The sequence below is a fragment of the Saccostrea cucullata genome, unplaced genomic scaffold (assembly GCF_032062105.1).
Source record: "Saccostrea cucullata isolate Sc308-1 unplaced genomic scaffold, CSIRO_AGI_Scuc_v1 ctg14949, whole genome shotgun sequence".
Classification (NCBI taxonomy): domain Eukaryota; kingdom Metazoa; phylum Mollusca; class Bivalvia; order Ostreida; family Ostreidae; genus Saccostrea; species Saccostrea cuccullata.
This window is the reverse complement of record NW_026923834.1, coordinates 1-22,375: the sequence shown is the minus strand read 5'-3', so window position 1 is coordinate 22,375 and position 22,375 is coordinate 1. Positions and strand designations below refer to the sequence as shown.

The window sequence follows — 22,375 nt, the reverse complement described above, 5'->3', positions numbered from 1 at the left end:
GGCTTTCTCTCAAACTTCTCTATTTCCATTTTCTTAAAAGAAGCCAGGGCCTTCTTTTTCTCAAAAGTGGATTCATCCGTTTTAGCTTTCAGTCTGATCTCACAAGGATTGTCCCAGTTGTTGCTGTGAAATTTCTCATTGACCTCTGACTCGTTACAGAACTGTGCTTTCACTTTCCCTTTACAATCAATGTTATCACAGGCCAGAAGTCTACAATATCAAAAGTATCAAATACATATAGTTCTTAATTTAATGTTATTGTTTATGCTTTGACTTAGCTGGTACAGTGAAACTCACTTATATCTATAACGAAGTCACAGGGAGCAATGAAATATCTTTGCTATATCAGTAATTCATTATATCCATATAAGGCAGTCATTCAATTTACATAGCTAGAGATACAAGGTAACTTTGCTATATCCATGAATTCACAATATTCACAGTATTCGTACTAAATGCATTTTACTGTATTATAAATGAATTTCACTTAAACAAACTGCTAGAGTCTGAAAATAAGGTTTCCAGTCAGATTAACAAACCAACATGCAAATACCTTAGACCTGTCACCATAATTTGATATATTTAGACAGCTTACCTTACAGAGCCGTAGAACTTGGGACATCTAAACTTCTGATTGGCTGTCTCCTCTCCCCCTTCCTCTGCCTCTTTATTCCTCTTTTTAGAGCCAAGTTCCACCTTAATGATGTGCTTCTGTTGTTCCGTCACAACAAAGGAACTATCAAAAGAGAATCAGATAAAAATATTACATTTGTACATCACACCTGCATTACATACATGTAACTGATGTGTAGAAATACAGAAATGTAGAATTCTTTATAATTAACAATCTCACCTCTGCAGAAGCCTTTCAAAGCATTTTTTGAGAGTACCGCCAATGCTGTGGGTGACATCAGTTGCTGCTAACAATTCAAGCTTTGGCAAAGCGTATTGTAAAATATCATAAAGGATCTGTCCCAGCCAAGAATACCTGAAAAAAAAATAGGTTTTTTTAATTAAAATGTATCAAAAACTTAGATGTAGATGTAAACAAGATGTGTTTGTGAAACACTATGCGCCCTGTGGCAACAAAGTTCTAAAATGCAATTTTTAGCAAATAGGACACAGTCAAGGTCACACGATCATTGTCCTTGGTGTCATTTGAAAGCAATTAATTAGTGGAGTAGGCATACCAAATATGAAGTCTCTATCTCCTATGGTTCAAAGGTTATGGCGAAAGTTCGAAAAAGCTATTTTAGCATATAGGTCACAGTCTAGGTCACAAGGTCATTGACCTTGGTGTCAATTGAAAGTGCTTAATTAGTGGAGTGTGCATACCAAATATGAAGTCTCTATCTTCCACGCTTCAAAAGTTATGTTGAAGGTTAAAATTGACAACAGACAGACAAACAGCTAAACAGACAAACAGACAGACAGGACAAAAACAATATACACCCCGAATAAATTTGGGCACATAAAAAGGGTAGTCATTCATTATTCAATTATTGTATTATTGATTTTAAAATACATGTTCCAGCAAACATTGTTTGCTTTAATTTACATACTGTATGATTGTGAACATGTATTTATTATTTGGCCATCACCTAAATATAATGTAATACAAGTACCACCCTTTTCTTCAGTGACTTATAAAACAAAGATCAAACACCATATACATATATGTTTATGTAAGACATATACAGGTGAATCTTAGTAATTTGTAGTCTGCTGTAGCATGAAAAAATTTCAAGATCAAGAACTTCAAAATATTGAAGTCTAATCCATCAAAAGTCAACAGTACATAACTATTACATGTATTTGCCATTTGAGAGTGACATAATGACATACCCCCTTTCCACTTCAGTAGGAATTGGTGGTCTGTGGTCCACCAGGTCAACATAGAACAACTGCAGCTGTTTCTTAAAATCGGACATCTTCCTGGTGAGAATGTTCTCTGCTTCTAGGGACTTTGTCTCAATTTCTTGCAGGTTATTGGTTATATCCTGATGGAGTACCTGAAAAGTTACACATAATGCTATCAAAATTCACATACATGTACAACAAACTAATACAAAACATGATCAGTAAATGAAGTATGCTACTCTGTGTATGATTTATGAGGTTGGTTTTAATCCCTCTTGTGGCCTTATCTTAGCCAGTGGAGTCATTGTTTTAAAAAGGTACAACTTAAAATACTATGTACATGTAAAACTGCGATATTAGATGGAGATAACCCAAACACTTCACAGAATATCATAACATCCAGTACGGACTGTACAGTAATAGTTAATATTATACAGCTAATAAATACACAGAATATCATAACATCCAGTACGGACTGTACAGTAATAGTTAATAATATATAGCTAATAAATACACAGAATATCATAACATCCAGTACGGACTGTACAGTAATAGTTAATATTATACAGCTAATAAATACACAGAATATCATAACATCCAGTACGGACTGTACAGTAATAGTTAATATTATACAGCTAATAAATACACAGAATATCATAACATCCAGTACGGACTGTACAGTAATAGTTAATATTATACAGCTAATAAATACACAGAATATCATAACATCCAGTACGGACTGTACAGTAATAGTTAATATTATACAGCTAATAAATACACAGAATATCATAACATCCAGTACGGACTGTACAGTAATAGTTAATAATATACAGCTAATAAATACACAGAATATCATAACATCCAGTATGGACTGTACAGTAATAGTTAATATTATACAGCTAATAAATACACAGAATATCATAACATCCAGTACGGACTGTACAGTAATAGTTAATATTATACAGCTAATAAATACACAGAATATCATAACATCCAGTACGGACTGTACAGTAATAGTTAATATTATACAGCTAATAAATACACAGAATATCATAACATCCAGTACGGACTGTACAGTAATAGTTAATATTATACAGCTAATAAATACACAGAATATCATAACATCCAGTACGGACTGTACAGTAATAGTTAATATTATACAGCTAATAAATACACAGAATATCATAACATCCAGTACGGACTGTACAGTAATAGTTAATATTATACAGCTAATAAATACACAGAATATCATAACATCCAGTACGGACTGTACAGTAATAGTTAATAATATACAGCTAATAAATACACAGAATATCATAACATCCAGTATGGACTGTACAGTAATAGTTAATAATATACAGCTAATAAATACACAGAATATCATAACATCCAGTACGGACTGTACAGTAATAGTTAATATTATACAGCTAATAAATACACAGAATATCATAACATCCAGTACGGACTGTACAGTAATAGTTAATATTATACAGCTAATAAATACACAGAATATCATAACATCCAGTACGGACTGTACAGTAATAGTTAATATTATACAGCTAATAAATACACAGAATATCATAACATCCAGTACGGACTGTACAGTAATAGTTAATAATATACAGCTAATAAATACACAGAATATCATAACATCCAGTACGGACTGTACAGTAATAGTTAATATTATACAGCTAATAAATACACAGAATATCATAACATCCAGTACGGACTGTACAGTAATAGTTAATATTATACAGCTAATAAATACACAGAATATCATAACATCCAGTACGGACTGTACAGTAATAGTTAATATTATACAGCTAATAAATACACAGAATATCATAACATCCAGTACGGACTGTACAGTAATAGTTAATATTATACAGCTAATAAATACACAGAATATCATAACATCCAGTACGGACTGTACAGTAATAGTTAATATTATACAGCTAATAAATACACAGAATATCATAACATCCAGTACGGACTGTACAGTAATAGTTAATATTATACAGCTAATAAATACACAGAATATCATAACATCCAGTACGGACTGTACAGTAATAGTTAATATTATACAGCTAATAAATACACAGAATATCATAACATCCAGTACGGACTGTACAGTAATAGTTAATAATATACAGCTAATAAATACACAGAATATCATAACATCCAGTATGGACTGTACAGTAATAGTTAATATTATACAGCTAATAAATACACAGAATATCATAACATCCAGTACGGACTGTACAGTAATAGTTAATATTATACAGCTAATAAATACACAGAATATCATAACATCCAGTACGGACTGTACAGTAATAGTTAATATTATACAGCTAATAAATACACAGAATATCATAACATCCAGTACGGACTGTACAGTAATAGTTAATATTATACAGCTAATAAATACACAGAATATCATAACATCCAGTACGGACTGTACAGTAATAGTTAATATTATACAGCTAATAAATACACAGAATATCATAACATCCAGTACGGACTGTACAGTAATAGTTAATATTATACAGCTAATAAATACACAGAATATCATAACATCCAGTACGGACTGTACAGTAATAGTTAATATTATACAGCTAATAAATACACAGAATATCATAACATCCAGTACGGACTGTACAGTAATAGTTAATATTATACAGCTAATAAATACACAGAATATCATAACATCCAGTACGGACTGTACAGTAATAGTTAATATTATACAGCTAATAAATACACAGAATATCATAACATCCAGTACGGACTGTACAGTAATAGTTAATATTATACAGCTAATAAATACACAGAATATCATAACATCCAGTACGGACTGTACAGTAATAGTTAATATTATACAGCTAATAAATACACAGAATATCATAACATCCAGTACGGACTGTACAGTAATAGTTAATAATATACAGCTAATAAATACACAGAATATCATAACATCCAGTATGGACTGTACAGTAATAGTTAATAATATACAGCTAATAAATACACAGAATATCATAACATCCAGTACGGACTGTACAGTAATAGTTAATATTATACAGCTAATAAATACACAGAATATCATAACATCCAGTACGGACTGTACAGTAATAGTTAATAATATATAGCTAATAAATAGTCTCTAATAAAATACTACTAAAAATCTGGAGAATTATAGCGTTTTATATCTTGGTATTTTATTGAATGCTGAGTTTGCATTACATATATGAGTGTGCCTGAAACATTCCAAATACAAGCGTTCAATATTGAATGCCCCATTGTAAACAACAAATGTCGTCTGGTCAAATTCTCCGTTATATTAAAGAAAGGAAGTGGCATCTAGGTAAGATGTGTTTATTTTTACACAAAAATGAAATTATTATAAAAAATTTAGTAGGTATTAGACCCATTGAAACCTAAATAAGCAAATCATAACACTCGCTAGGGTCATTCGAATGAGACGTTATTGAACACTTACAGGACAGGCGTCAATTCAAATACCGATACTAAAAAATCATGAATTCGAGTTTTTTTAGTTGGAATAATTATTATAAATTATGAGGAAATATTTTAGCTATATAATATAGAGTTATTGAACTTATATTGGTGAATATTGGCACTCGTTGGGACGAGCTTGTGAGTGCATTTGTACAGCCAATTTGTGCCAGCATTCACTAAAGTAAGTTCAATAACCCTATAATATAAAATACTTGTACGAGGGGTGATCAAAAAGTTTGCGAACTATCTTTATATCTACAAAACCACAATTCAGATTAGAATGAAATTTGGTACACACATAACCATACACAAGTTCCAGTTCTATAAAAAGTCTATGCTGAATAAAGTTTTTCGCCTTGTTTGTGATGTCACAATGTGAAAATGACGTCACTATATAGGTCACTTGTGATGAAAAATGGTTGTCTCAGTCGTACTCGTTCAACAAATGACTGTAAAATTTATGGTGGATTTTAGAAATCCCTTTGAAGTAGTAATTTGTACACAGTTTATTAAGACAAATGACTTCCTATAAATTTAAACAATGATTGGATTGATCGTTTTAGTGAAGGAAGGCAGATGGTTAAAAATGATACATGTCATGTTGCTCAGTGAAAGCAAGTTTGAAAAGATATGTGTTTTTGATTAAGCAATTTGCTATCAAAGATCTTAAATTAACACTTTGAAAAATAGTTGAATATTTGAACAATAATATAATTATTAAATACCTAAAATATCGTTTACTTTAGATTTTAAACCTATTAGATATGATAACCAGAAGTCTCTGTCGAGACTGAAGCTCTACTGGTTTGAACTTATAGCAAAGGAAGAGAAAAGTACTTAAGCAGCTGGGATTTGAAACTTTACAACAGCAATAAATAGAATAATGATCGCTGATAAAGTCTCTTTATGTTTTTAGTGTATTCTACTTGTGTGCCAAGTTATACTGAAATCAGACCAAAACTGCAGGAGGAGTAGCATTTTGAAACAATTTTACAGACATTTCTATTTTTAGTAACCACGGCAACACCGTTCATCAAAATTAAAATTTGATAGAAAGAATTATGTATCTTAGTGTAGTGTAGTCTACTTGTGTGCCAAGTTATATTGAAATCAGACCAAAACTGTAGGAGGAGTAGCATTTTGAAACAATTTTACAGAAATTTCTATTTTTAGTAACCACGGCAACACCGTTCATCAAAATCAAAAACCGCTTAAAGAATTATGTATGTTAGTGTAGTCTACTTGTGTGCCAAGTTATACTGAAATCAGACCAAAACTGTAGGAGGAGTAGCATTTTGAAAGAATTTCACAGAAATTTCTATTTTTAGTAACCACGGCAAAACCATTCATCGAAATCAAAACCGATATACAGAATTATGTATATTAGTGTATTCTACTTGTGTGCCAAGTTATACTGAAATCAGACCAAAACTGTAGGAGGAGTAGCATTTTGAAAGAATTTCACAGAAATTTCTATTTTTAGTAACCACGGCAACACTGTTCATCGAAATCAAAAACCGATACACAGAATTATGTATTTTAGTGTAGTCTACTTGTGTGCCAAGTTATACTGAAATCAGACCAAAACTGTAGGAGGAGTAGCATTTTGAAAGAATTTCACAGAAATTTCTATTTTTAGTAACCACGGCAACACTGTTCATCGAAATCAAAAACCGATAAACAGAATTATGTATCTTAGTGTATTCTACTTGTGTGCCAAGTTATACTGAAATCAGACCAAAACTGTAGGAGGAGTAGCATTTTGAAAGCATTTCACAGAAATTTCTATTTTTAGTAACCATGGCAACACCGTTCATCTAAATCAAAAATCGATGCACAGAATTATGTATCTTAGTATAGTCTACTTGTTGCCAAGTTATACTGAAATCAGACCAAAACTGTATGAGGAGTAGCATTTTGAAAGAATTTCACAGAAATTTCTATTTTTAGTAAGCACGGCAACACCATTCATCGAAATCAAAAACCAATAAATAGAATTATGTATCTTAGTGTAGTCTACTTGTGTGCCAAGTTATACTGAAATCAGACCAAAACTGTAAGAGGAGTAGCATTTTGAAAGAATTTCACAGAAATTTCTATTTTTAGTAACCACGGCAACACCGTTCATCAAAATCAAAAACCGATACACAGAATTATGTATTTTAGTGTAGTCTACTTGTGTGCCAAGTTATACTGAAATATTTACATTTGCAAATGTTTTCCTTTATATAACACTACTGAAAGGAATGCGTATCTATAACTGTATAAATACAGGTATGGGGTCAAGAGGTCATAGATGTGCGTTTGGATAATCGTTTGACGTAATTTCTCAGTGACGTCATAAAGGGTCGACGCGCGTTCAGTGAATTACATACATGCTGTTGGGTTTGAAAAATAATGCATTTCACACGTTAAAAGTCACAATTATGCAAATATAAAGTATGAATTAGTCACAAATGTAAATATAAGTAATAAGGTATCATTTTAAAACATCTATCGGGCTATAAATACGGGTCGGTACGAGATTAAATTCATCATAAAGCCCTTCGGGCTTTATGGAATTTAATCTCGTGACCGACCCGTATTTATATCCCGATAGATGTTTAAAAATGATACCTTATTTCTTAAATCAGACCAAAACTGTAGGAGGAGTAGCATTTTGAAAGAATTTCACAGAAATTTCTATTTTTAGTAACCACGGCAACACCGTTTATTGAAATCAAAAACCGATATATAGAATTATGTATCTTAGTGTATTCTACTTGTGTGCCAAGTTATACTGAAATCAGACCAAAACTGTAGGAGGAGTAGCATTTTGAAAGAATTTCACAGAAATTTCTATTTTTAGTAACCACGGCAACACCGTTTATCGAAATCAAAAACCGCTATATAGAATTATGTATCTTAGTGTAGTCTACTTGTGTGCCAAGTTATACTGAAATCAGACCAAAACTGTAGGAGGAGTAGCATTTTGAAAGAATTTCACAGAAATTTCTATTTTTAGTAACCACGGCAACACCGTTCATCAAAATCAAAAACCGATAAACAGAATTATGCATCTTAGTATAGTCTACTTGTGTGCCAAGATATATTGAAATTAGACCAAAACTGTAGGAGAAGTAGCATTTTGAAAAATTGTTTACAGACAGACGGACAGACAGACAGACAGACGGACAGACGGACGGACGCCGGACGCATTACTATCGCATAAGCTCTTCTGGTCTCTGACCAGTAGAGCTAAAAAGGAGGCAACCATTCTCTATCTACCTTGAATAAACATCTCTCCCGAGGCAGAAGATTTTTGTTGTAATGGTCGCCAGGCTTATTTTTGGAAAGGATATTCTTATCTACCCATTCTATTCCCGAGATTTGACCATTTCTGACAAATGAACTGTTCTTGTTGTGAAAATTAACTTACATGAAAAGAAAAATAACACTCAGAAAAAAATCTTTCAGCTTTTGTGACAGAACGCTATGGAGGGGGTCACATGACCGCCAATATCACGTGATTCGCACATGCGCAGAACGGTGGCTGATGTGCATTAGAATCGGAGAGGACTAATTTAAAATATAATCAACACTGAAACCAAATATGATTTCTTTTATGGAAGTTATTCAATTAGTTCGCGAACTTTTTGATCACCGGATTCACCCCTCGTATTAATACATAATTCGACAATTTTCATATCAAATGTAATTTTCAATGACAGAGTAATAACAAAAACAACTTATTACTGCTCTATTGTTGTTTTAATATTTTTAGTATATTCTTGAAGTCCATGTCAGTTAAATTTTGCTGAAGATTATGATTTTAAACTTAGTAGATTAAAATCAAAAGGAAATTTACACTAAGATGATATGACATACTGAACTGAACTGAACTGAAATACAGGAAACACAATCTAACGAAAATTATATATCTCTTTGGTGAACGAGAAAAGACTGTGTATATCCCTGATTTCTACAGGAAATAACTGTTATCAGTACTTCACAGCCTAAAGAGTTCTCCACTTTAATTGATTTACCCTGGCCCTTATCAGGAAACATCACATGAGCACTTACTGCAAACATCTGTAGTTTTTTCTGATGTGCCTCATACTGTTTTCTTTGCTGGTCAGTTGCAGCATTCAGGCCATTGAATCCTACTCCTGTTAACTGTTCAAAGCCTGAAAAATGAAAACATGGATGAACAGGTGCTTGTTTTACATAAATATGGAGGTAGATACAACAATGTTTGTCAATATCATCAATACAGGTTTACTGACTGGATTATTTCTTTGCAACTAGGTTATTTAATTACCTGCTTGGGCATTCAAGGTATCTTCTAGGGATTCCAACTTGTCAATGCAAGTACTTAGATTCTGGAAAATAAATAAAGTACTTTAGGCCAGATAAAATTAATCTTTAGATTCTCATCCCTGCCCGCCCCTCTCAAAGTGTCCCACCCTGGTGTTTTTATTTTGAGTTTTGGGTGTTAAAAGTATTTTCATGTATTTTTATTCAGCAAGAATTTGGGTCAAAGTTAAAGAGTTATCTCCCGTCTGTATTAAAAGTCGCGTGTCACTATTTATAGCAAATTAAAAGAGCCATGTGAAGAATGGCGAACAATTGGCAATAAAAGTAGTTTAAATGTGTAAGGAAAAGATAATTTGTCTGTGTAGAGAAGGCAGAGAAGAACAAGAGGCCCATGGGCCACATCGCTCACCTGAGCTCTATGGCTAGGAAAAAGTAGAAATTGGTTTATTATTGAAAAGTTTAAATCCAAAAGTAGTCCCATGACCAATCATGGCTTTGCTATTCTTGAGATGATTTTTAAAGAATTTTCCTATATATGTCTATGTAAAACTTTGATCAGCCATTGTGGTCCCGCCCTACCCCCTGGGGTCATGATTTGAACAAACTTGAATCTACGCTACCTGAGAACGCTTCATTATAAATAAGATCAATTATAGCTTTCAATTCTTTCGTCGGCCATTGTGGCCCCGCCCTAGCCCCTGGGGTCATGATTTGAACAAATTTGAATCTACACTATCTGAAGATGATTCCATAATAATATGATCAATTAAGCCTTTGCTATTCTTGAGAAGAAGATTTTTAAAGAATTTTCCTATATATTTCTATGTAAAACTTTGGTCGGCCATTGTGGCCCCCGCCCTACCCCCGGGGGTAATGATTGAACAAACTTGAATCTACACTACCTGAGGATGCTTCCATATTAATATGATCAATTATGCCTTTGCTATTCTTGAGAAGAAGATTTTTAAAGAATTTTCCTATATATTTCTATGTAAAACTTTGGTCGGCCATTTTTGCCCCCGCCCTACCCCCAACGGTAATGATTTGAACAAACTTGAATCTACACTACCTGAGGATACTTCTATATAAATATGATCAATTATGGCTTTGTTGTTCTTGAGAAGAAGATTTTAAAAGAATTTTCCTATATATTTCTATGTAAAATTTTGGTCAGCCATTGTGGCCCCGCCCTACCCCCGGGGGTCATGATTTGAACAAATTTGAATCTACACTACCTGAGGATGTTTCCTCATAAGTTTCATCTTTCCTGGCACAGTGGTTCGTGAGAAGAAGATTTTTAAAACATGCCACCAAATTTTCATTAATTCCCAATTATCTCCCCTTGAATGAGGGCGTGGCCCTTCATTTGAACAAACTTGAATCCCCTTTACCCAAGAATGCTTTGTGGCAAGTTTGGTTGAAATTGGCCCTGCGGTTCTTGAGAAGAAGTCGAAAATTTGAAAAGTTTACAGACGGACAGACAGACAGACGACGGACAAAATGTGATTAGAAAAGCTCACTTGAGCCTTCGGCTCAGGTGAGCTAAAAATAGCATAAACATATCTAGATACTGTCACTGGCATGCGCAAATTTTTAGAGAGATTTTAACTAAGTAAAAAAAGAAGAGGAAAATGACACCTGGTCAAGTTTTAATGATCTCCAGCTGTGTGTGATTTTTCTTTGAAAAAATAATAAAACACCGTAGGCAGACTTTAGAGAATGTTAAATACTAAGAAAATGTTAAATCTTAAAACTGTCCAGGCCTAGGTTTTCAGTAGAATATTTTATTAAATATATATGTATATTGTATAGATTTTGCAAATATGACCTATTTTAATGTCGAACATGTCAAGCCTCAAGAACGATCAATTTTTTGAAGAAGTTGGAATCCTATAATATTTTACAGAAAACAGAGGGACTTGTGGGTAAAACTAAAAAGTATTTGGGGAAGTCATGCATACACAATTTATTGGTATCCCCACCTCATTTTGTTTGGCGTGTGCCGTATTTGTGTACATGAGTCCATATTTTGTTGATACTTACAATTTGATTAACAATTATAAAAAATAAAATCTGCCCACCCGCCCCAAATTTTAAGCAAATTAGTATGAGAATCTAAAGATTAATTTTATCTGGCCTTATAACTGATGAGGTTTCTAACAAAAACAAAAACTGAAAACTAGAAACATAATGCTCATATTAGTAACTATGCTCAAACCGATCATGCAAATAAATGAAATTCCCCGCGGATAAAATGTCAAAATTTTGAGTTTGTTGTATATTGAGGCTCAATGTCAACATTATATTTTGAAACCTTTATATTCTTTTTGGATGTTGGCATATTTCTGTTTTTTTTAAAAAAAACTTTTCCACATCTATGGTCCAACATATGTCCTTAGGTGAGTTAGGCTTTGCACAAACATGAAGATGTTACCATATTCGTGCAATAAATAACTGAAGCCCCAACCTCTTCACAAGATTTCCAATACCCAGTAGCTAGGTGATACATTGATATAAAAAACTTAATTTGGCCCACTTTCTTCAAAAGAAGCTTTTTATAGTTTCCCTCTACATATAACAATTTAATCTAACTGTTGTCCTTTTCTTCTTGAGAAAACAACTTATGAATATCTCTTCACACCTCTTATTTAACTACAAGTATTTAAAAAAATCTACCCTCTCTTGTGACCCTAGCTCTGGGTATCAAATTTATATCAACGCTGTCTCAATGGTAATATTGAGAATTTTTAAGTCACCTTGCTCCATTTATCTACCCTTGAAAAGGATATGACTCTTCAATAATTTTTGAATCCCTTTTACCCAAGGATGCTCTTTGACAAACAGTCAAGTGGTTCTACAGAAGTGTATCAACTTTACAGACAAGACAGACTGACAGATGGACAACAGAGATCCAAAACACTCATTTGTGCTTACAGGTGAACTGTTAAATTTGATACTGTATTCAGGGTTATTTCCACCCCATTTTATCTTCGTCCTTTCATACTTTGCCCCGTTTAAATTTGCCCAGTCACTAGCTATAGTCTGTTTAAGAAATCATACTTTGTTCTTTGAATTTCCCCTGTTTTAAATGTGCCCACCTGTGACTGCTGTGAGTAGGACGAAAGGGGTGAAAATAAAACGGGAGCGAAAATTTCCCTGTATACAGTTTTAACAGGCATATTGTAAATTCCTAATTGTGCAAGACAATCATGAAATCAAAGTCCTCTTAAGTAATACAAAAGATAAATTATGGAAAAGAAATATTAAAACTAGGTGTAAATTGTCAGACAATGGCCTCTGCTTACCTTGCTGCACTGATCCAGGTATCTGATGATCTGGTCTTGGTCATCATAACAAACCTCCATAGCTTTTGCCTATAAAAATACATGTACCCAGAATATTAATTATATAATTATACAAAGCTTTGAGTCATGAGCTTAAGTTTGCAATACAGTTTAAATATTTTTTGCACAAGTTCTACCATATTAGTTCGATTTTCATTTTATACAAAGTTTTGTGATGAGCCCTGTTGGATATATTACCTCTACAGCCACAAACTGTTTCAGCAGCCGCTGCTCCTCTACCAGAAATCGACACATACTGCAGATGAAGGGCTTAGGGTTTCTTTCATAAATGTTCTACAAGTTAATGTCAGTAATCACTAATCAGTCAAAAAATTACAAAGCTATTCTGGTTTATAAACTTAATATTATGCAGTATGAAAAAATTAATAAAATGTCTGAAACATCAGGTGAAACCATATACCTGGTAATTTATTTTATGAAATTCTAAAGCTGCATGAAAATACAATGATCAGGGTAATAGTTGTCTGCTTTGCGGGCAGGAGGCACAATGTGCTGGCCATATATGTATAGAAAGTATAGAAATCAACATTACTTATCTCTTCAGTGTCAGATTGTGTCCCCCCCCCACCCCTTGTCTCCTCACCCCAAAGAAATCAATGATGATTATTAATCCATGAATGAAATACATTATATTCAGAATGACTTTTGTCTAACAAAAATAGCTCATTACATGTATGTACAAGTATTTATATGCATTTAAAAGACATATTTTTTAACAAGAGATGTTTGTAAAACACTTATGCCCCCCTCCCCCCAAATTGGATTTTTCCTAAGTCCAAAAGTGCATAACTCTGTCTAAAATGGTGCAATCGTACCCAAAACAAAACTTGACTTAGATATTCAGCTGAAAAATCTGTATACTAAATTTTATTTCATTATGTGCAACCTCTGCAAAGAAAATGAACGGAAACTGCAAATAATTGGAATTTTTCTAAGTCAAAGGGGCATAACTCTGACAAAAAGGTTGTGATCGAACCCAAAACAGAACTTGTCCTAGATATTCAGCTGAAACATCCGTATACTAAATTTCATTTGAATATGTGCAACCTCTGCAAAGAAAATGAATGGAAACGGCAAATAAGTGGAATTTTTATAAGTCCAAGGGGCATAACTCTATCAAAAAAGGTGCGATCAAACCCAAAACAGAACTCGACCTAGATATTCAGCTGAAACATCTGTATACTAAATTTCATTTCAATATGTGCAACCTCTGCAAAGAAAATGAACGGAAACTGCAAATAAATGGAATTTTTCTAAGTCCAAGGGGCATAACTCTGTCAAAAATGGTGTGATCGTACCCAAAACAGAACTTGACCTAGATATTTACCTGATAAACCTGTATACCAAATTTCATTTCAGTATATGCAGCGGTTGTAAAGAAAATGAACGGAAACTAAATGGACCGACAGACCGACCGACCGACAGACCGACGGAAAGCAGCAAAGCAATATGCCCTCCCTTCTTCGAAGGGGGGCATAAAAATATTTTTATATGTAAACTCACCTTTATACTGTCATAGATAACCCTCTGTGACAACCTCTGGGTCTGACCAGATTCTTCGTGTTCCAGTTTATCAAAGTGTTCCAGAATCATGTTGAACATCAGTTTGTAGGCAGTGTCACTCTTTGGGTCTGATTCATCATGTCCCATCACAAACTGCTCCCCATTTTTCCTTCAAAATTGAATGTCATAGTTAGTTTTAACAATCTCTTGCACCAATTATTTTGCTTCATGTATATCTAATGTAATTAAAAGTGATGAATTTTTACTGCTGAAAAAGAGATCACAGGTAACAACAGTCTAAGAACCACAGAAAATTTGAAAATGCACAAAAAATGAAATAAAAGCTAAAACTAATATGTTCTCTGTGTTTATAAAATTGTCTACATGCCAAAGGTGTACTGGATTTAATTAACCAATTTATGCAAAACCTGAATAACACTTCCTGTTACATCATGTTATGTTTTAGTACACTATTTATGGCACAAGGACTTAAGTTCAATTTAATCATTTTCTATTTTAGTATCATTCTGTGTTCAATAACCCTTCATAATATGCAAATAATTTTCCTCAGTTTTAACACGATTCGTAAAAGGAATGTGTCTGCCATTTTTGTTTGGAGAATTGCTATACCTGCCTCCCACCCTATATAAAGGGCAGGACTTTGTCACTGTTCAGTGTAATCAGTCGACACCGGTATAGAACGGAAGTATATGCTATACAGCACTCGGTTACAACAATAATAATACTTCGTCTAATGCAGGAAAGTAAGATACCAAAGAAACTTACAATTATAGTTGTACAGGTCAGTGCAGTATACAAACAACACAGATACACGTAACTGCAATAATATGTAAACAAAGATAATGCAAGATAACCAGCATGAACACGGGTTGCCATTCCACGCCAATACCTGTGACAATAAAGCGGTCAGGTGTGACAAATCTGAAGAGTATACCCTGGTGTTGATGTATCGTATATATAATGATATCGAAAATGGTGTATGCCTATTTACAAGTCATGTTCAGCTTTAAGCAGAGAAGATTTTCAATGAAATAATGCATTTTCACTATACAATCTATTTAGCCCTGTCCTAGCACTAGAACCCCTGACCCTGGGGCCATGAATTTCACAATTTTGGTAGAGGACTCAATGCAGATTACAATCATCCCAACAGTTTGACTGCTTAATGTCCAGGAGTAGAGAAGAAAATTTTTAAATATTGCATTAATTTTAGTAGTTTTGATCCCACTCCTCAGGCCCCATTGGGGCAGGGACCATGAAATTCACAATTTTTGTTCCCCCTCACTCATAGATGCTTTGTGCCAAAATTGGGTGATATTGGCTCAATGGTTGCAGAGAAGAAGCTGAAAATGTTCAAATGTTAACATGACGGACAATGGACGACACACAACGACGAACAAAAACAGATTGCAATAGGTCACCTGAGTTTACTCAGGTGACCTAATGAAAAATAATAAGCCTGAATATCATTGCTATCATGAAAATTAAATTACCATTCCTCAGAATCGAACAGATCCTTGCAGTTCAAACGGGTTTCCCAAATGTGTTCATCAGCTAACTTGTAGATGTCCTGCCAGCGCTCTCTGAATTTCTGATTATCTAAGCAGTAGCTAAAGACGTCAGGCAAGGGTACTTCACTAGGGATCTCCATTTTGATATTCAGATGATTATATTCCTAAAACATAAATGGTCTACATGTATATATACATATATATATATACAATGTGTAAATGAATTGATACCAACCATTAGAGCCAATAGAAATGATAGAATGAAAATAAGGTGAAGGGGTGGATGAAAGAAGATAGGGATGGGAGGTGGGGAGGGTCAGGCAGCAAAATATGTATGCAAAATATAACACAATTAATTTCTTCTCATTTAGGCCTATAGCCTGCTTTTATTATTTCTTTTATTACTTTACACAATATTATTGCAGAAAATAAAATTAATGTACAAACTGAAAGACTTACAACACTCTACCCCTTCCCCCACCCCTAGCTTTCCTTCCCTAGGCTTTGTATATATCCCTACAAAATGTGTCAAAATAATCGTAAATTTTACATAAATGGGTTAATAGTGTAAGGTCAGGAAAATAAGTAAAAGGGAAAAAGATGTAGCAACACCCCAACCTAGCTACCCCTCTGTCCTCAGCAGTGATGCCTGATGGATCCAGGAATCTTCAAAAAGAGAGCGGTGGCCAGTTTGGAGTCTGGTTTGTGGCCCACAACCACGCCAAAAGAATTGATTTATTAAATCTTGTGTATAATTTAGACACAAAGGGGGAGGGGGTGCCACCCCCCCCCCCCCAACCCCTCTTAATCCGCCTGTGCTCAGCTCTATCATAATTTATAACACTTTGGATGTATTATCTACTCTATCACTATTGAAATTTGCATACAGAACACTCTAGCTAAGCTAATTATTTATTCGTGTTATTTTTTAAAATGACCTAATTTTTCTTTCCAGACAAAATTAACAACACATTCTTGATCACATTTAGTGATGACAATGAACACGTTATCACTATCATTACGTTATCATAATAAATTGTTTATTTCATATAAATACCCGATATAATCCTGAGTCCTCTATATTGACTAGACTTAATATTTGAAACAATACTTACAGTCTCATGTCAATGGTTAACCGAGTTCCGCGTTTCTCTCGGAAATGAGAATATTAAAATATTGACCTCGGCATTTCCAGTCCATTTTCCGAAAACGTTTGTTTACATTTCTATACTGTCCTATGATAAATCCAGAGAGTAAGAATTCGGAACTCTTCTAGACAGGTGCGCGGATCTAAGGATTTTTTATGTCATATTTATTTTACACAACCCATTTTTTATATACATATATCTTTAAAGACAGCAAATTTCGATGCAATAATCAATACCAAGAGACATAAATGAAGGTTAATCATCGAAAGATCAGGAAACCGTAGGAAAGAAGGGAGGGATGAGGTGGGTAGGTGGTGGGTAGTTAAAAAACAATATAAACATGTCCTTTTCGTCCTTCAAAAATAAATATATAAATTGATGATTTTAAAAAACGCGGAATATGTGAGAAAAATGAAGCCGAACCAAATTTACGATTGAATGGCGTTTTTTTTTTTTTTGTTTGTTTGTTTGTTTGTTTGGTTGGTTGGTTTTTTTTTTCTTTTGTTTTTTTTTAGATTGTAGATTATTGAAATGCGCATTCAGTATTTAAGAATAGAAGCATAAACAGTTAAAAATACCATGCTGACAGAACGTTTTATGATGTTCTAGTGCTGCAACGCTTGAAAAAAAGGAGTTTGGTCGTTTATATTCAATCATATATATATATATATAAAACTTTGAAGTACGAATGTAAAAAAATTTTTTAAAAAATTAAAATGCTAGAAGTTGCCCTTACCATTATGCTTTTTGTACAGCAACAACCAATATCAAGCATGGATTTCTAATAGAGATCCTTCCAATAAGGTTTATACCATGGAAATCCCGTTTGAAGACATTGTTGCCCACATCTTTGGGCCAACAGTATTAGTTGTCCTATATTTTTGGGATATATATTCGTACATTGTACTTATACATATATAAGGCTCTTCCTTTTGACCTAAAATTGTAGGTGAAAGTTCAGAAGTGAAGTGTACAAGTGACTCAGAATTACTATGAATCAATCTTTACAGAAAGTTCTCTGTACAAGGAAGGAAGTAGTTTAATTGTGGATAAAAGATAAGTATTTGGAGTGTTCAAATATACAATTTCATGTAGTATTAAAGGGTGTCAGTGCCCCCCCCCCCCCCCCCCCCCGATTCCTTCTACCGCCAATAATAGTAATACGCATAGAATACGCATGTGTATGGAAATGTTCACGCACCTCCCTTTCAATGCAAAAAGTTAGTGGTGTTTGGTCTTTTTTCTGGGTCTGGTCAGAATTGTCTTTCCTTCAGACACTTAATCATAGCTTGTGAATTATTTTCCGGTTACCCTCCAGGCCACGCCCCTTTATTCAAAAGACATGACATCGAATTCCTCTTTTCTATATACATGTAAATCACTGTATATTACATATCGTTGTTTAAGGGGGATGTACGGCCACCTTTAGTGCAGTGAGAACAAAATGTAAACATTTCTTCAAATGGCTAAAGTACATTATATTTTGATCAAATTTTAAACCCTTATGATAAAGATACAATAAATATGCATAACTGAATGCATGTTGTGCATATATAATCTATACTTTTGCAGAAAAATGCTTTTGATATGCTCCTTAGAACTGCGCAGCTACAGAATTCAGCAGAGCCTTAAAAAATCCAAAAAAATACGCAAACTATGCATTAATGTTCTCTCTACAACCATTTGTTGAGAAAATGTCTAAATATTGCACTTTTAAAGGATAATTTTAAGTTCAAAACAAGGTATCGTTGTCTTCAAAAAGAGTGTAAAGAACCCTGAAAGTAGTTCATTGATAGCAGCACGTGGTCTATTTTTAGCACAGAATTTTGTTTTCCAGACCTCTTCTTAATATGGAGGGACATAACAATCTTTAAATGTAGAAGAGAGTCACAGTTGCAAAATATTTCAAATAATATGAACACTTTTAAAAGAGGAATTGTGTTATAGTGTGGCTTGAAGTAATTTATTGAGTATTATTATCGAACAGTTGTTCAATAGTGTACGTATTGAAATAAACTCTTTCAAAAATGAGCACCATCAAAGTTTAAAATTAAGAGTTTGTAAGTTTGCCACAGATAACTTATAATATCTATCAAAAGTTTAATTATCACCAATGAAACACAAAGAAATTAAACACATAAAATCGATATGAAAAACCTTGTGTTAGTATCAACTAGTAAGAGGGGTGATCAAAAAGTTCCCGAACTATCTCTATATCTACCAAACCACAATTTAGATTAGAAACAAATTTGGTGCACACTCTATAAATAGCATATGCTGAATAAAGTTTTGCTCACAATGTGAAAATGAAGTCATTATGCAGGTACTTGTGACGAAAAATGGTTGTCTTAGTGGAACTCATTCAACAAACGACTAAAATATTTATGGTATATCTTAAAATTGCCTTTGAAGTAACGTATAAGAATTTGTTCATAGTTTATTAATACAAATGACTTCGTAATAATTCAATCAATGATTGGATAGATCGTTTTAGTGAAGGAAGGCAGATGGTTGAATATGATACTTGTTATGTTGCCCGGTGAAAGCAAGTTTGAAAAGGGGTTTGTTTTTAATTAAGCAATATGCTATAAGCAATATGCTATCAAAGATCTCCAATTTACACTTTGAAAAATACTTGAATATTTCAACAATAATATAAGTATCAAATATCTAAGATATCGTTTACTTTTGATCACCCCCCCCCCCCCGTATACTCTGTCAAATAAACATTTACAATTTTCATTACAGCAGAGCAACATTTAAAAAGGAATAAAATCATTCAGAGTGGGTTAGAAGATTTAATGAATAATTTTTTTTTCTATTTGCCCATTTTGTCAAAATTACAATTTTACAGAGAAAAAAAGAAAAAAAATCAACATAATTAAATATTTTAATTATACCATCTTTGAAATGACGTTTGTTGGACCTCCCAACTCAGGGAAAATTATTGGGTCCGTATTTATGGTGAGGAAAAAAATCCTTAAAATTTAAACATATTTGTTGACGGAAGAAAAAAAATATCCTGTAATTGGATGTAAAATAAAATTGAGTCGGGCCATTTCTAGGCAGTAGATCGGGAGAGAGGGCAAGCAAATATTTTTATAACAAGTGGTCTTATAAGGCTAGCACATGTTCCATCACATACTTAGTAATGCAAAATTTTTTAATCTTTGGTACTATTTTGAAAAAAAAAACATAGGATTTTCGGAAGGGGGGGGGGTAGTCTCTCATTTTTTTGCGATGATAGACATAGCATATGCAATGGACCTTTGTTTGCAAACATTGCGATTGCTTCTAAATTTCAAAGAAACAACTCAATATATTTTATCAAGCTTTGTATGTTCAATAAGTGAGAGCTTACAACGTAGTCAACATAATGAGACATGATGCGTTTTTATGTCCAAACATTACTCCATACAATGTGTTGGTCATTGCAAACAATCAAGCTATTTACATGAGGTGCCTGAAGGAAATACTTTAACTGCCTATTTTTTCTATCTAACTGCTAAACAAAGTAGACATATGTACCAACTTTTCGAATGTAAGACATGTAATTGCAATTTCTTTTTCTTGCACCGCATATTGTTTAACATTTTCAAATTAAATGCTAAGCATCCTCCTTGCAGTGCCCCATTTCAAAATAACTTCTATCGCCACAGAAAAAAGACCCGACGTAAACACATATGTTTAGGGCATTTTTTAGCTTTTTTCTTGAGTTTTAAAGAAACCAACAAATTATCAAGACTTGTTTTGCGAAAAATTAAATATAATCATCGTAATAAACGCATCTATCCACAGCAGATATATGCACATGCCAACCACGTGCTCAGTGTAATAATATTTGCTAGGAAACTCGAGCTGCGAACAGAACAGTTTTTCCCGATTTGCTAAAGTGGGGTTAAAATCGCGTTTTTTCATTAATCAGACGAAGCGAAGCAACAAATAAAAGTAGTAAGTAATATTACCTAATGATTATAACTTAGTAATGTCTTGTCTTGATGGTATTATGGTCGCATTTATTCTAAAATCAATGTTATTCGAACTCTGTGTGACAGAGGAATGGCGGACGAAATAAACACATGGCCTCAGGAAGACACACATATGAAAAATCTAATTTTCAAGAATTTTAGAAAATGACAAGAAAAAAGCGAAACAAATGGTTGTAGCCATATTATCAATGAATCAAACTAATACCATTTTCAATGCATTTTTCATCTCGTGAATGCTGTAGCTGCGCAGTTCTACCATGATTAATTTCCTCCTAATTAAAACAAAATAAACTTAATTATTCACTAATTTTGGTCTCTAACAGTAGGTAACTAGTGCATTAACACTTTGGGTAACTTTGGGCTAGTTTAGATGAGTATTAAGCGCATTCTTGGCATTTCTTATTTCATACCAGACTAGATCCAATTGGCTTGTACATCCCCCTTAACTCTAGAAAGTTTACTTAGAGTAAGCTTTCTTTTTCGTCCATATTTTGAAGAAGACCATTGTCAACCATGGCCATTCGTTTTCTTCTACATTTGGGGGGGGGGGGGGGTAAAATAAGAATTTTGGATAGAGTGACTAGTTAAATTTCATCATTTATGAGACAAAAGATGGGATTTTTTCCCCTTAAAAACCACTGTTGAATTAGAACATATCGTGAAATAGGAGATATCTCAATCTTTCTTTTTGAAAGTGACGAAGAAAAATTAAGTAAAATTGACCTTTTCGTTTATATTAGCCCTTTGTCCCTATGCTTTTCGAGATTTTTTATCCAACAATCTAAAAGATGTTTTGGTCTTGTCTTTAAATAAATCACATTGTTGGAACATAAGTCTTTATGTGTGTACAGTAGAGGTTGTACGAGACCATGCAGGGCTTCATGGCTTTAGCATGTTAGCTTGAATTTTTTTCTCAGGGCTTTTGCTGAACGACTGCAAATTAATAAGAAACAAGCCAATATACTGATGGATTCGATCAATATTTATTAAACGATATGCAATATACAGAATGATAATGTTCCAGTTTATAACATAAATTAACCCCTATTCCTTCCATATTTAATACTAGTTTTAAGGATTCCAATAAGTTTTGGTAACAAAAACCTAAACATATAAATTATACCTGTATACTTGTTCATGGACTCCACAATTTGGGTTATGGGCATCAT

At 33.5% G+C, this 22,375-nt stretch overlaps 1 protein-coding gene across 1 annotated transcript; it reads right to left on the bottom strand.

Annotated features, from left to right (window-relative positions):
• Window positions 1–5: 5 nt before the first annotated feature.
• LOC134265011 (uncharacterized) lies at window positions 6–18,034 on the bottom strand (the record flags this gene model as incomplete). Its single annotated transcript, XM_062747251.1, has 11 exons — window positions 17,954–18,034; window positions 16,052–16,233; window positions 14,538–14,706; window positions 13,212–13,307; window positions 12,975–13,043; window positions 9,674–9,734; window positions 9,436–9,539; window positions 1,846–2,012; window positions 854–988; window positions 596–736; window positions 6–210 (listed from the first exon to the last, which is right to left on the bottom strand). Coding segments are annotated over exons 1-11 (1,368 nt in total), but the record flags the coding sequence as incomplete, so codon positions are not given.
• Window positions 18,035–22,375: the final 4,341 nt, after the last annotated feature.